At 68.3% G+C, this 13,113-nt stretch overlaps 2 protein-coding genes across 2 annotated transcripts; both read left to right on the forward strand.

Moving 5' to 3' along the window:
- The first annotated feature begins 415 nt into the window (after positions 1-415).
- On the forward strand, positions 416-7,474 carry ZMIZ2 (zinc finger MIZ-type containing 2). Its single transcript, XM_065041171.1, is given in 20 exon segments — positions 416-556; positions 1,230-1,327; positions 1,424-1,538; positions 1,626-1,828; positions 1,910-2,102; positions 2,182-2,433; positions 2,510-2,683; positions 2,775-2,840; positions 2,914-3,085; positions 3,749-3,893; positions 4,331-4,541; positions 4,622-4,727; positions 5,481-5,638; positions 5,721-5,788; positions 5,872-5,940; positions 6,047-6,291; positions 6,372-6,463; positions 6,465-6,548; positions 6,653-6,856; positions 6,966-7,474. Coding segments are annotated over 19 exon segments (2,697 nt in total). The 5' UTR covers positions 416-556; positions 1,230-1,295; the 3' UTR covers positions 7,074-7,474.
- A 473-nt stretch (positions 7,475-7,947) lies between these two features.
- On the forward strand, positions 7,948-10,177 carry PPIA (peptidylprolyl isomerase A). The gene is made up of 5 exons (XM_065041193.1): positions 7,948-8,151; positions 9,196-9,226; positions 9,333-9,421; positions 9,587-9,759; positions 9,861-10,177. Exons 1-5 carry the CDS (start codon positions 8,083-8,085, stop codon positions 9,994-9,996), a joined length of 498 nt encoding a protein of 165 aa, XP_064897265.1. The 5' UTR covers positions 7,948-8,082; the 3' UTR covers positions 9,997-10,177.
- The last annotated feature ends 2,936 nt before the right edge of the window (positions 10,178-13,113 follow it).

The raw sequence follows: 13,113 nt of genomic DNA on the forward strand, positions 1-13,113 counted from the left end.
GCAGATGTAGAGTCCGCCCCCAGTGCCACTCGGGTCTCCCCACCGTGGGGGGTGCACGCCCCCCCCGCCCCGGGTGTTTGCACATCGTGTCACCGGCACACGCGGGTCCGTGTCCCCACACACGTTGTCACACGCGGCTCTGGGTCCCGCCCCCGCTGTCAGCGCCGCCCGTCACGCTGTCACACGCCGGTCACCCCCGCGATTTGTCACACGCGCGGTCACACACGCACCCCCACCCCCTCCCCCGTGTCACGACAAACCCCCCCGGCTCTCCCGCTCGGTGCTCGACTGCCCGCGCCTGGCGCGGGGGGCGGGGCCGTGCACACCGATGAGCTCGCGGCCCCATTGTTGCGCGACGGAGCGAGCTCGGGTCGGGGGCCCGGCCCGGTTCGGCTCCGCGCTCCTGCCCCGCCCCCGCGTGGCCCCGCCCCCCGCGTGGCCCCGCCCCCGCCGCCATGGAGCCGGGGCCGCGCGCGGGCTGAAAATCCCGCGCAGCTTCCGCGCAGCCGCGCGCGCCCGGCGCCGCCAGGGCCATTTTGGGGCCGTTTCGGCAGCGGTGAGTCCGGGAGCGCGGGGCGGGCGGGTCCCCGCGCGCCGCCACGAGCGGGCCGCTCCCCACCCGGCGCCGGCGCCGTGCCCGGGGGCGGCGGGGGCAGTTGCCATGACAGCGGCGGGGCGAGCCCGGGCCTGCCCCTGCGGTGCCGCCGGGCCCGGAGCGCGGAGCGGGGGTTCGTCAGCACCGGCGGGCGGTGGCAGCTCCCGGGGGCCGCGCAGGCCCGGCTCCCGCCGCGGGTCAGCCCCCCGGCCGTGCCGCCCTCCGGGATGGAACCGAAAGCGCCGGGGTGACCCCGCGGGCCCCCCCCGCTGCTGGGCCGCGCTGGAAATACCCAGCGGCGGCTCCGACCGGGGGCGGGGGACGGTGCTGGGTGGGCCCCAGAAAGTCCCCGCGGTTCCCCCCACCCGGAGGCGGGACCGGGGTGGGGGTGTCTGTGCCCACGGGGATTTTGGGGGGAACCACGTGGGGGGGTTCCCGGGGGGACACGGACCCCCCACCCCCGGCGGGGCCGGTTCCCGGTGCCAGCCGCGGGCAGGACACCCGGTCCCGGTGCTGGAGGCCGGAGGGGCCGTGCAGGCTCCGGGTCACCTCCCCGGCCTCGGCCCCGCCGGGGTCCCTGGTCCCCTCGGGGGGGTGGCCGCCCCCTCACCCGCCGGTTCCTCCTCTCCCGCAGCCCCGGTGACGGTGACACCGTCCCGCCGCCACCTCGGAAGCCCCGTCGCGCGCCCGGCCGCCTCCGATGAACTCCATGAACCCCATGAAATCCTCCGGGTGAGGCCCTGCACCCCGGGACCTGCTGCCACCCCGGCCTGTGGCCTCCGTGTGTCCTTCTGTCCTTTGTCTTAATTAATTTGTTTTTCTTTCTAGTGATGGTTCATTTGCATACGAGGCTGTTCCTTGGCAACCGAGCACCAATCAGCCGGCGGGATCCCTCTCCGTGGTAACCACCGTCTGGGGTGTCAGCAACACCTCCCAGAGCCAGGTACCCGCAGCATCCCCAGCCCCCGCTCCGGGGACCCCCCGCGCCCCCCTTGACCTGCTGCCGTCCCCCCCTCCCCACACCCTCCAGGTTTTTGGCAGCCCCATGGGCCCCGGGGGGAGCGGCTCCAGCACCCCGCTGCTGCCCGGCATGGCTGGTACCGGCTCGGGGATGAACTCGCCGCCGTTCCTGCCGCAGCAGCCGTTCACCGAGGGGGCACCTGGGAAGGGCTACGTGCAGCCAGGTGTCTATGGCCGCGGCGCTTACCCCGGCGCGCCGGGCTTCACCGCCAGGTAAGGCCGGTCCTGTGCCCCCCGTTGTGGCACGTGCTGTGGGGCCACCGCACACCCCTTACCCGTCTGTCTGTCCTCCAGCTACGCCAGCAGCCCCGGCGGCCCCGGCGGGATGGGGCTCCCCTCGCACGCTGGCCGCCCCCCCGCCGACTTCACCCAGGCGGCCGCCGCTGCCGCCGTCGCTGCTGCTGCTGCCACCGCCACGGCCACGGCCACGGCAACGGTGGCGGCGCTGCAGGAGAAGCAGAGCCAGGAGCTGAGCCAGTACGGCGCGGTAAGAGCTCGGCCGCGGTAGAGCCGGGGCGCTGCTGTGACCCTGCCCTGCTGTGACCGCCCCCTCTCTCCCACCGCAGATGGGCGCCGGACAACCCTTCAGCAGCCAGTTCCTGCCGCACGCCGGCCCCCGCAGCCCTGCCATGAGCCCAGCCGGCATGGCGAGCGTCATGGCTCCCTCCGGTGTCTCCCCCGTGGGCATGAGCCCCGTGCGGGCGCCCGGCGCAGGGCCCCTGTACGGGGGGCAGCGGCTGCCCCAGCACAGCTACCCTGGCCCCGCGCCGAGCCAGCAGCTGCCCCGCCAGGGCCTCAAGCGGGCGTATTCCACCGAGGTGAGTGTCCACGCCGGGGTACCGTGGTGCGCCAGGACCGGCCCCTGCCGCCAGCACTGACCCCCCGGCCCCGCAGGGCTACCCGGCGCAGCCGTATCTCCAGGGCGGGCAGTACGCTGCAGCGGGGGCCCAGTACCCACTCAGTGCCCCCCAGTCCTCCGCTCCGTCCCCCTCCTATCCCGGGCACAGGCTGCAGCAGGGCATGGGCCAGTACCTGTCTACCTCGGGCAACACCGGACCCTATTACAAGGTACTGGAGGGGGGACAGTGGGCACGGGGCGGGGGTGCTGGGTGGCTGCTGTCCCCTGGTGCCACCTGCAGGGACATTCCTCCTCCCGCAGCCAGCTGAGCAGTTCAATGGGCAGAGCGGCGGTTTCGGCGGCTATAGCCAGGCGGCCGTTAACGGGGTGAGTCCCGGCGGCAGGTGGGGTGGGGGGGCGGGGCCTGGCCGGGCGCTGAGGGTGCGCGGTGCCTCCGCAGCCGGGCCGGTCGCTGCCGGGGTACCCCAGCTCGCCGCTGGCCGGGAACCCCACACCCCCCATGACGCCGGGCAGCGGGATCCCGTCCTATGTGTCCCCGGGTCAGGACGTGAAGTCGCCCTTCCTGCCAGACACGAAGCCCAGTGTCACCTCTCTGCACCCGTCCCCCGCGGGTAGGTGGGGGTGGGGGGCCGTTATGGGGGGCACATCGCAGAGATGTCCTGCCCAGGCTCTGGGGTGGGCCCCACCATGTCCTCCCATGTCCATTGCCCCTTTAAGAGCAGGCTGCTGCGGGGACGAGTTGGAGGAAAAGGGTGGGGCTTCAGCACAGGGGGCGTGGCCACAGCGAGGGGTTTGTGGGGGGGGGTTGGAGGGGACCTTGAAGCTGCTGCCCAATGAGAGAGCAGATAGAGGCAGTAGGAGGGGCTACCTGGAAAGGGGGAGGGGCTTTGGGGAAGGGTGGGGGGTCAGTGGGAGGGGCTTGAGGCAGGGCAGTGGTTCTGGTGGGAGGGGCTTCCACTGGGAGGGTGGGGCCTCCTGGGGTGGGCGGGGCTTCTGGCATAGGGGTGGGGTGACCTCAGTGGGAGGGGCCTTTTGGACAGTGGGAGGGGCAGTCGGTGGGAGGGACTTCTTGCTTGGATGGGCCCCTGAGTGGGAGGAGCTTCTGCCATAGGGGTGGAGCCTGTGAGTGGGAGGAGTTTTGCACACTGGGGTGTGGTACCAGGGCGGGGCTCTGTGGGATGGGGCTTCCTTCAGGGTGGGGTCGTGGTGGGCGGGGCTTGCCCGGGCGGGGTGACGGGCGCAGTCGGGGGGTCCCTCTGACGCTGCCCCCGCAGGGCCGGCCCCCGGCGAGGAGCTGCGGCTGACGTTCCCGGTGCGGGACGGGGTGGTGCTGGAGCCGTTCCGCCTGCAGCACAACCTGGCCGTCAGCAACCACGTCTTCCAGCTGCGCGACTCCGTCTACAAGACCCTCATGATGAGGTGGGGCTGGCGGGGGGGCGGTCAGAGCGCGGTCCAGCGCCGCGGTGACCCCCCGGCTGTCGCACAGCGCTGCTCAGTGTTGCGTGGCGCGGTGGCGCGGTGCCGCGTTCCCGTGCGCGGCGGTGCGTGCTGTGGTTCGGCTCAGCGCGGTGCTGCCTGTGGGCCGCGTGGCACGGTGCGGTGTGGCGCAGTGCGACACGGTGTGTCTTGGCGTGGGGTGGTGCGGTGCTACGCGGCACAGCACGGCACTGCGTGGTGTGACGTGGCACAGTTTGCCATAGCGTTGTATGGCATAATGGTGTGCGGCTCGGCACGGCGCAGCGCTGTGGGGCACGGTGCGGTGGTACCCGGTGCGGTGGTACCCGGTGCGGTGGTACCCGGTGCGGTGGTACCCGGTGCGGCGGCTCTTGTCAGACACCCCCGTGCCCACTCCCCAGGCCTGACCTGGAGCTGCAGTTCAAGTGCTATCACCACGAGGACCGGCAGATGAACACCAACTGGCCGGCGTCCGTGCAGGTCAGCGTCAACGCCACGCCGCTCACCATCGAGCGCGGCGACAACAAGACCTCCCACAAGCCGCTCTACCTGAAGCACGTCTGCCAGCCCGGCAGGAACACCATCCAGATCACCGTCACCGCCTGCTGCTGCGTGAGTCACCGCGGGGTCCCCGGGGGGTGTGGTGGCGTTTTGGGCCGTGGCTCAGCGCCCCCCCTCCCATCTCTCCGCAGTCCCACCTGTTCGTGCTGCAGCTGGTGCACCGGCCCTCGGTGCGCTCGGTGCTGCAGGGGCTCATCAAGAAGCGCCTGCTCCCCGCCGAGCACTGCATCACCAAAAGTGAGCGGCACCGCCGGACCCCAAAGCCTGTGTGGGGTTGGACATCCCGGGCCGGGGGCTCCAGCACAGTGAGGGGGGGACACCCCGGTCTGGGGGCTCCAGTGTGGTTGGGGGGGACACACCCTCACCCTGGTCCAGGGGCTCCAGTACGGCTGGGGAGGACACTTCAATGTGGGAGATGTGGCACAGTGCAGCGGGGGGACACCCCAGTCCAGGGGCTCTGGCACAGTGCGGGGGGGACACACCCCGGTCCTGGGGCTCTGGCACAGTGCAGGGGGGACACCCCAGTCCTGGGGCTCCAGCACGGTTGCGGGGGGGGACACCCCGGTCCTGGGGCTCCAGCAATGGGTTGAGGGGACACCCCGGTCCTGGGGCTCCAGCAATGGGTTGAGGGGACACCCCGGTCCTGGGGCTCCAGCAATGGGTTGAGGGGACACCCCGGTCCTGGGGCTCCAGCAATGGGTTGAGGGGACACCCCGGTCCTGGGGCTCCAGCACGGTTGCGGGGGGGGACACCCTGGTCCTGGGGCTCCAGCAATGGGTTGAGGGGACACCCTGGTCCTGGGGCTCCAGCACGGTTGCGGGGGGGGACACCCTGGTCCTGGGGCTCCAGCAATGGGTTGAGGGGGACACTGGTCCAGGGGCTCCAGCATGTTGGGGTGACAGGGCACCGTGCCCAGATGCCACCACAGTGCCCCCCCCATCCCTGCATCCCAGTTCTGAGTCTCGGTACGTCCCCTTTCTCCCCCCCAAGTCAAGCGCAACTTCAGCAGCGGGACCATCCCGGGGACCCCGGGGCCCAATGGTGAGGACGGCGTGGAGCAAACGGCCATCAAAGTGTCCCTCAAGTGTCCCATCACCTTCCGGAGGATCCAGCTCCCGGCCAGGGGCCACGACTGCCGCCACATACAGGTAGGGGGGTGGTGGCAGGAGGCTGGGGAGTGACCCCCGCCATGGCCCCTCCAGCTGGCTCAGCCGCCGCTCTCCCCCGCAGTGCTTCGACCTGGAGTCCTACCTGCAGCTCAACTGCGAGAGGGGGACATGGCGCTGTCCTGTCTGCAAGTGAGTGGGGGCCCAGTGGGGCTGCGCCTCAGTTTCCGTGCCTGGGGGGTCCCTGCCCTCACCCTGCCTCTCCCTGCCTGCAGTAAGACGGCTCTGCTGGAGGGGCTGGAGGTGGACCAGTACATGCTGGGCATCCTGATCCACATCCAGAAGTAAGTGTCCCTGCTCCGTCTGTCTGTGGCCAGCGCTGTGCCACCCCTGAGGGGCCGTGCGGCCAACCCCCCCAACCTGACCCCCCCTGCGCTGTGCCGTCCTCAGCTCGGAGCACGAGGAGATCACCATCGACCCGACCTGCAGCTGGAAACCCGTCCCCGTCAAACCCGATGTCCACGTGAAGGAGGAACCGGAGGGGCCGGCGCTGAAGCGGTGCCGGACGCTCAGCCCCACGCACATGGTGCTGCCCAACATCATGGAGATGATCGCGGCCCTGGGGCCCGGCTCCGCACCCTTCCCGGCGCTGCCGCCGCCCCCCACGGGTGCCGCTGCCGACTACGCCGCCCCGGGTACCGGAGGGACCCACGGGGGAGGGGGACGGGCCCTGTCGTGTTCCAACCCTCCCAGATCGCCTCCTTTCCTCCCACAGGTTCCACCTTTCCGGGACCCGGGGGCTTCCCCGAGCCCTTCCCCCCGCCCGGTGCCCCCGGCACACCAACGCTGAGTGACTTCACGCCAGGACCCCCCCCCCATCTCTTACCAGTCCGACATCCCCAGCGGCCTCCTGGCCCCCGAGAAGCCCCCTGTGCCCCCTCTCCCCGCACAGGTCAGCTGGGCTGTGGGTGGGGGACTCCCTCTCCCCCAGCCCCCTTTCTCCAAGGGCTTTCTGACTGGGGGGGGTCTCACCACTGCGCTCTCTCGCCCCCCCAGTTGCCCCCGTCGGGGCGGATAGAGCCGTCCCACCCCCCGGTGCAACCTGGGCTGCACAACCCCGCGCTGGGCAGCCAGCCGGCACAGCCCCTGCACCACCGCAGCGCCCCAGCACGGCCCCCCCTGGGCCCCCCCGGCCCGGCACACCCCACCGACCTCGCCTTCCCCCCCGCGCCCAGCGACGGGTCGGAGCCGGCCCTGGACGTGAGTACCGTGTGGGGAGGGGGCTGGGGGTCCTGCTGTGCGACCCCCGGCCGCCATGGGGTGGGTGGGGAGGAGCTGGGGGGACGGTGCTCACAGGCGCTGTCCCCAGCTCCTGCCTGAGCTGACGAACCCCGACGAGCTGCTCTCCTACCTGGGCCCCCCCGACCTCCCCAGCAGCAGCAACGACGACCTCCTCTCCCTCTTTGAGAACAACTGAGCCATCCCCACCCCCCGGCGGGGCTGGGGGGGCAGCGCCAGCGTGACCCTGACCCTGCAGAGCTGGGACCCCCTGCACCCCAAACACGGGGTTTTCCCTGGATGGGACAGACAGACAGATGGGCTCAGCCCCCCCAGAAGCACAAGGCTGTACATAGTGTAAAAACACTACTGTGTGTTTGTGTGTGTGTCCCCAAGACCCCCCCCCCCCCAATTTAAAAGCAAGTGCTTCGCTGCGGGGCCCGTGCCCCCTGTATAAATGTGCAGATGCTGCTTCCTCGTGTAACATACGCGCCCAGCAGGGGGGTGGGGTCAGCCCCCCCGTTTCCCCATGCCCCCCCCCAGCTGTGGAGCTCCCTGTACCGTTCCCTCGTCTCTGGCTATTAAAGGATTTTGTCTCGGCGGGGCTCACGCGTGTTGCTGGGCAGGTGCCACCCCCGCGTGTTCCCCTCGGCTCTTTGTCGCCCCCTGCGTGGGTGGGTGGGTGTCCCCAGGGTGGCGCTGAACCGTGCCCGCCGCCATCAGGGCAGCGTGGCCGGGGTTCCTCGCCCAGTGCTGCGGGGGGGCGGCCCCTGGGGCTTCTCCCAGGCGGGAGCTGCGGCTCGGGGCTGCCCGAGCGCCCCAATAGAGGCCGATGCGGCTGCGGCCCGTCCCGCATGCCGGGCCATCCCCGGCCCACTCTGCGCACCGGGCCCGCACTGGCCCCGCCGCCGCCATCCCCCTTCCCCCCCAAAACCCGCAGACATCGCGCACGCGCGCCGCGCCCTTCCCGCCCCCGCCTTCCCCCCCCCCCCTTTTTTCAAACGCGTCGCCGTCGATTGGCCGCTCGCCCCGCCACTCCGCCACAAGGCCAGCGGCTGTTGGCCGGTGCCGCGGGGGAGGCGGGCTTTCCCCGGCCCTATATAGAGGGCGGCGGGGAGCTCCGCGCCTTCTGCTGCGCCGCGCCGCGCCCGCCGCACGGAGTCGTCGTCGCCGCCGCCGCCTTCCCCCCCGCTCACGCCGCGCCCGCCATGGCCAACCCCACCGTCTTCTTCGACATCGCCGCCAACGGCGAGCCCCTGGGCCGCGTCACCTTCGAGGTGGGGGGGGGGGAGGTGGGGGGAGGGGGGCGCGGTGCCGCCATTTCCCCGCGGGGGCCGTTGCGGAGGGAGGGGCGGGGGGGGCTGCGCCTGCGCGGCCGGGGGGGCGGCGGGGAGCCCGCGCCACCTCCACGTGGCTCCCGCGCCTGGGGGGGCGATGGGGCTGGGGGGCGGTAGCGGCGCGCCGGTCCCGGGCAGGGAACAAAGAGCCGGCGCGGCTCCGCGGCGGAGGATGCGGCTGCGGAGCCCGCCCGGGGCGTGCCCGCGGGAACCCCGGCCCTCCGCACCTGCGGGCGTTCCCGCCGGGGCCGCCTTTTGCCGGCGGGGGATCCGCTCCGCCCCGGGGGTTTGGCCGCGGCGCCTTCCCCCGCCGCAGCATCGGGGCCGCGGCTGCTGCCCGCGCCGCCATTTTGTCCCCGTCCCCCCGGCTCGGAGCAGCGCAACGAGCCGCGTCCCCCTCCCCGGGAGATGCTCCCGTTGTGCTCCCGGCGGGCAGCGACAGCGGCCGCAACCCGATCCCCGGGGGGATTGTCGCCCGGAAGGCGAAGCACGTTCGCGCCCCGCCAAGCGGCCGCCCCGGGGGGGTGAAGCATCCTCGGCACGGCCGGGGCTGCGCTCCAGCTCCGGGCAGAGCCGCGGGGAGCGCGCTCGCCCTGCGGATGGCGCCTGCCCGCCCGCAGGCCCCCCGGAGGCAGCGGGACGGCGGCGGCAGCTCTGCTGGGGAGGGCAGGAGTCAGATCGGGCGGCTTTTTTTTGGCTTTAATTTATTGCCGAGCAGCAGAACGAATGCGCATCTGCGCCGCTGGTGAGACGCGCAGCATATTTAAACTCGTTGGGATGCCATGTCTGTTAGTTCAGAGTTTCCAGATGTCTCCAGATGAAAGCGGGACGTGGGGAGCGCTCTGCAGGCGCGGCCAGGATCCAGCTCCCGAAGGGGCTCGCTGAGCAGCGAGGGGGGGGATCCCCGAAAGCTGGGGGTGCCCCCGGGGTGGGGGTGGTCGGTCTTCCCCCCAACCTGACTAACGGCCTCTCCTCTCTTTGCAGCTGTTTGCAGACAAGGTCCCCAAGACAGCAGGTTGGTAAAGCAGTGCTGGCAGCATCATGGCCGCACCAAACGCGGATGCTCTCCTGGATTCGGGCCAAAATGAGCCGTGCACAGCAGTTTTCCTCTTTCTTTTCAGAAAACTTCCGTGCCCTGAGCACCGGTGAGAAGGGATTTGGCTACAAGGGGTCCTGCTTCCACAGAATCATTCCTGGGTTCATGTGCCAGGTGCGTGGCGCTCCCGCTGCAGCAGGGAGGTGGGTGGGTGAGATCTGGGGCTGCTTCTGGGTTTCGGAGGTGGGTGCTGGCGGATCTGGGGTGGGAAGGCAGCTCTGCCTGCGGGCTCTGTGCACCCGGTTGGCGAGTCGGTGACGTGAAACGCCGCTGTTGCAGGGTGGCGACTTCACGCGCCACAATGGCACCGGCGGCAAATCCATCTATGGGGAGAAGTTCCCCGATGAGAACTTCATCCTGAAGCACACAGGCCCTGGCATCCTGTCCATGGCCAACGCTGGCCCCAACACAAACGGTTCCCAGTTCTTCATCTGCACTGCCAAGACCGAGTGGTAAGGGGAGGGCGAGCTCGAGGGTCCCCCCGCAGGGAGGTGACACGTGGCCCTCGCGTGGGGATGGCGGGTGGCAGATGTGATCGGTGCTTCTCCCACAGGTTGGATGGCAAGCACGTTGTCTTCGGCCGCGTCAAGGAGGGGATGAACGTGGTGGAGGCCATGGAGCGCTGTGGCTCCAAAGATGGCAAAACAAGCAAGAAGATCACCATCACCGACTGCGGGCAGCTCTCGTGAACCCTCCTCTCAACAGCGGACCATTCCTTGGCAGCCCGGGCACTGTGCCCCGCTGCAGCTCACCCCATCCTGCCCCGCTCCTGACGTACTGCTGCGTTTCTACTGGGTCTCAGCCCGATGTGCATGGTCCAGACGGGCCTCAATTACCTTTATGAGTCTAAATAAAACGAGTTAAACCACAGTTGGCCCCCTTCTCTCTGCCTCTCTGGGGTGGTTGGTGTGTAGGGCTGGCAGAGAGGGAAGGAGGTGGGTGCTGGGGTGGCTTGAGGATCCCCTACAGTGTGGATACAGAAGGTTCTCAGTAGGATCCAGAGTGAACAGGTGCTGGCAGTGGGTCCCAGTGCAGAGCCAATCCCTGGGGTTCTCGGTGCTGCAAATTGGGAAGAGACCCCCCCTGCCAGGGTTCCCCCTGTAGCTGCAGGGCTGCAACAACCCCCTGCCCTACACATCGGAGGGGTGGTGTCCCCCCAGTTCAGGATGCCTTGTGGTCTGTGTCAACTAGTGACCCTGCTGGGAACACTGGGATCCAAGAGGTCCTGGTCAGGAAGAGGATCCAGCTTGCAGAGGATCCCAGTACTCCCGGTTTAAGCAACACAGTTATGGGGGAGAGATCCCTGCGGGGAGCCCCAGCTCTGTGAACACTCCTGGTTTGGTGGAGTTCTGCTTTAGGGTGGTTGGTGCTCCCATTTCGAGGGTGCCCAGCTCTAGGGTGATCCCAGTGCTTCCAGTTTGAGGACACCTGGGCAGGGGTGAGCTCCAGCACCCTGTGGGCTCAATAAGGCGGGTCTGCAGCCCCCCAGCCCCGTGGGGTGCACCGAGAGCTGCAGCACTGTGTGGAGGGTCTGTGAGCCCGGCTCTGGTGTGGACAAAATGCCAGAGGAATCAACACTGTGGCCAGCAGGCCCAGGACAGTGACCGTCCCTGTGTTGGGACCTGGGGAGGCCAAACCTGGAACCCCTGGAGCAGTTTTGGGCCCCTCAGCTCAGGGCTCAAAATAGCAGCACCAAGGTGCTGGGGTCACTTCAGCACAGAAAATAGTGGGACCAGGAGCACTAGAATCACCTCAAAACACAACTTGTTGGTCCCAGGGGTGGCGGGGTCACCTCATGAAAGCCCTTGAGGTGCTGGAGTGAGTTGAGAGAAGGGAACGGAGCTGGTGAGGGGCTGGAGCACAAGTGTGATGGAGCGGCTGAGGGACCTGGGGGTTCAGCTGGAGAACAGGAGCTGAGGGGAGACCTTCTGATCTCTGAACTGCCTGAAAGGAGCTTGGAGCCAGGGGGGTCGGGCTCTGCTCCCCAGGAACAAGCGCCAGGAGCAGAGGAAACGGCCTCAAGTTGCGCCAGGGGAGGTTGAGGTTGGATTTAGGAACAATTTGTTCCCCAAAGGGCTGTGGGGCATTGGAACAGGCTGCCCAGGGCAGTGCTGGAGTCACCATCCCTGGAGGGCTGGACAGACAGACATGAGGTTCTCAGGACACGGGGCAGTGCCGGGGGTGGGTTATGGGTGGACTCCATAAGCTCGAGGGGCTTTTCATACCAGAATGATTCTCTGATTCCAGGAAGCGCAGATCTCTGGTGTCGGCAGAGCTGCCGAGGGGAGGGCCAGCAACGGCTTTGGGTGCTGCCACCTTCTGTCTGGGAGCCCAAGGTGAGGAGAGGCCTTTCTGGGCTCTGTTCCAGGTGTGGTGATGGTGGAGCAGCCTAAGCAGCTGGTCCTGGCCCCAGGGGAATGGAGGTGACATGGGGGGTCCTTTCAGCATCATCAGGAGGAAGCTCGGGGGGAAGCAACTCGGTGCTGCAGTCGGGGAGGAAGTGGGAGCCAGTGTGTGCATCACTGGGTCAGTGAGAGTGAAGCTTTGGAAGCACCGTGGCAGGGGAGATGGGGGCACCTCCTGGAGGCCCCTACAGCTCCGTCTTCTGGCCCAGCTCCGCAGGCCGGTCCCACCAGGGAAGCTGTGTCGCCCCAGCCCGACGGAGCGTCCCCCGCCCAGCTCCCTGCCCGCTGGCACCGCGGCATCCACCTCCCTGCGTGCCCTGACATGAAGTTCGGCGCAGAACTGGTGAGTTCCAGACAATTGTGCTGCTCAACTGTGTTTATTGTTATGCCGCGTTCCCAGCTGCCTTGGCCTTGGCTTCGCGGCGCCTGCGGAGAGAAGAGGCTGCTGAGGCCCCGCCGTGGCCGTGGTGCCGGGGGGTGCGAGGCTGCGGGGCAGCGCTGGGCGACCCGTGGGGTGCGGGCACCCGGCTGCACGGGGGAGCTGCAGTTGGAGCTGCAGGGACACCCTGGCCGAGGTGAACACCTGGGATTTACAGCAGGACCCAACAGGGTGATTTCTGCTGGTAGGAACACATCACTATTGTGATTCTCCCTGTCCATGACAATGTCATCCCTCATTTTTATTCCTGGCCTTGCTCTGCCTACATCTGTTGCTGGGTCAGCTCTTGTTGGGCAGAGCCACTTTTAACTAACACTTGGAACAGCAAGAGCAGGTTTTGTTAAAGAGCAGCCAGGAGCTGAGCGGTCAGTTAAACCATCCTTCAGCAGGAACCTCAGTGGAGTTTGGCCAGTAACTAAGCGGGCACTTCAGAATATCCTGCCTCTAAATGTTTCAAGGCTAATGGCCACCATCTGATACAGGAGTTTGGCAACAGCCCCTGCTCAACAACTCACTTTTGTATTCTCCTCTTGCACAGCCAGCATGCACAAAACAGCACTATCCCAAACAGGATGGAGCCCAAGACCCCCACGACGGCTTCTAAGCAGTGGTTCTTGTAGGTCGCGGTGTCAGTAGTATTGTTCTTATTCTTGGTGCTCCAACCTGGATGAACAATTCTGTACCTTAGTGTTTTCTGCACACGAGATCTGACAGCAGTTTGATCAACTGTCCCTTGGAGCGAGACAGACAAAACCCATCCCTGTGTCAGGGAATGCCACCCCCAGCTCTCCCTCCCCGGGGAACCCACACCCCAGGAGGACAGAGTCCGGCCCATGGGGAGACACCTGAACCCCGCTCCCCCCTTTGCCTTTGCTCCAGCACGGGCACTGCTCGCATGCCCCCAGCCTTCAGGCCTTGTCTCCCACTTCTGGCCCTGCAAGGCTGCTCCGTACCTGGAATCT

Source organism: Columba livia, chromosome 25 (genome assembly GCF_036013475.1).
Source record: "Columba livia isolate bColLiv1 breed racing homer chromosome 25, bColLiv1.pat.W.v2, whole genome shotgun sequence".
NCBI lineage: Eukaryota > Metazoa > Chordata > Aves > Columbiformes > Columbidae > Columba > Columba livia.